Genomic DNA, 1,181 nt, shown 5'->3' on the forward strand with positions numbered 1-1,181 from the left:
TCTCTTTGTGAATGCTTCGTTTTTTCCCCATTCAAAGGTCCAAAGGCCGTCATTTACAGTTCACAGAATAAAAGCGCAGATGTTCTATCTCGAACTTGTTGTCCTGTTTACACATTCCTTGTCATCGGCGTAAATGAATGTGATATTTCTTTTTTGTTTTTTGTTTTCATTTTCATCCCAAATGCAATGCCAAAATAGGTCATCAGTCTAATTTCGAAATTCCTTTTGTTTTTTTTTAGATCCATGGTCCGATCAGTATAAAACGAGATTTTATGATATATTTCTGAATTTACGACGGCAATTTTCACATTTGCAAGTTTGTTTGTCAATGAAAATTTGAACAAAAAATCATTTTAAAAACTGTGAATTTTCACACTGATTTCCAGATAGTTTTGGGAATTTATGATCATCCCGACGATGGAATGAATGCAATGGATCGATCGCTGTTTAATAAAACCATTGTGGAATTTCTTCTCGAGTACAAATTCAATGGCTTGGATTTGAAATGGGACTTGGAGAAAAAAAGGTTTGTTATCATTTTCCTTATATTTTAACTCTATCTGGATACTAACTCTGTTACTAACTTATAATATTAGCGTTTGTCCAAGCATTTTTTACTTCGAAAAATATTTTCGATTGAATCAATTTTTATTCATTTCCAGTGGTAATGATGCCATCTCGGAGGCATCTCCAGCAGTAAATGTGCTGTTACTAGCAAAATTGTTGCGAGAAGAATTCGAACCGCGTGGCCTATCACTGTCATATTCCTATGCTGCCACTGAAAAAGTCCTTCTCAATGCCAATCACGACTACCGTGCGTTGTGCAACTATTTGGATTACATGTCTTTCATGTTGCTCGATGACTTCGACTCGTTTCACAATAAATTTACAATCAGTGACATATTGAATGCGAAAAGTATATCGCATTTAAAGCAAACAATTGATGATATTATCGAAATTAATGTGCCATCGTCGAAAATTGTGATGGGCTTGCAGTTTGCTGGAATGGAATTTCAAAATCTTCTTGATTCTTCTAGGATATTTCATTTAGTAGACAGTAATTTGGGCTATAATGTACTTTGTCACTCGTTATCGACATTACTTTATGACGTTGAGACAAGTTTGGCCGTGTCCAGGCGCGAAGACAAGGCTACAGGCGACATATATGTGGTCGTATTTGA

The 1,181-nt window shown here is 35.5% G+C and overlaps 1 protein-coding gene across 1 annotated transcript; it reads left to right on the forward strand.

Moving 5' to 3' along the window:
• Positions 1 to 239: 239 nt before the first annotated feature.
• On the forward strand, positions 240 to 1,173 carry LOC116348476 (probable chitinase 2; the record flags this gene model as incomplete). Its single annotated transcript, XM_031779497.1, has 4 exons — positions 240 to 316; positions 387 to 526; positions 663 to 995; positions 1,038 to 1,173. Coding segments are annotated over 4 exons (686 nt in total), but the record flags the coding sequence as incomplete, so codon positions are not given.
• Between the last annotated feature and the right edge of the window lie 8 nt (positions 1,174 to 1,181).

The sequence above is a fragment of the Contarinia nasturtii genome, unplaced genomic scaffold, assembly GCF_009176525.2.
Source record: "Contarinia nasturtii isolate CC-2019 unplaced genomic scaffold, AAFC_CNas_1.1 Cnas_scaffold_2467, whole genome shotgun sequence".
NCBI classification, from domain to species: domain Eukaryota; kingdom Metazoa; phylum Arthropoda; class Insecta; order Diptera; family Cecidomyiidae; genus Contarinia; species Contarinia nasturtii.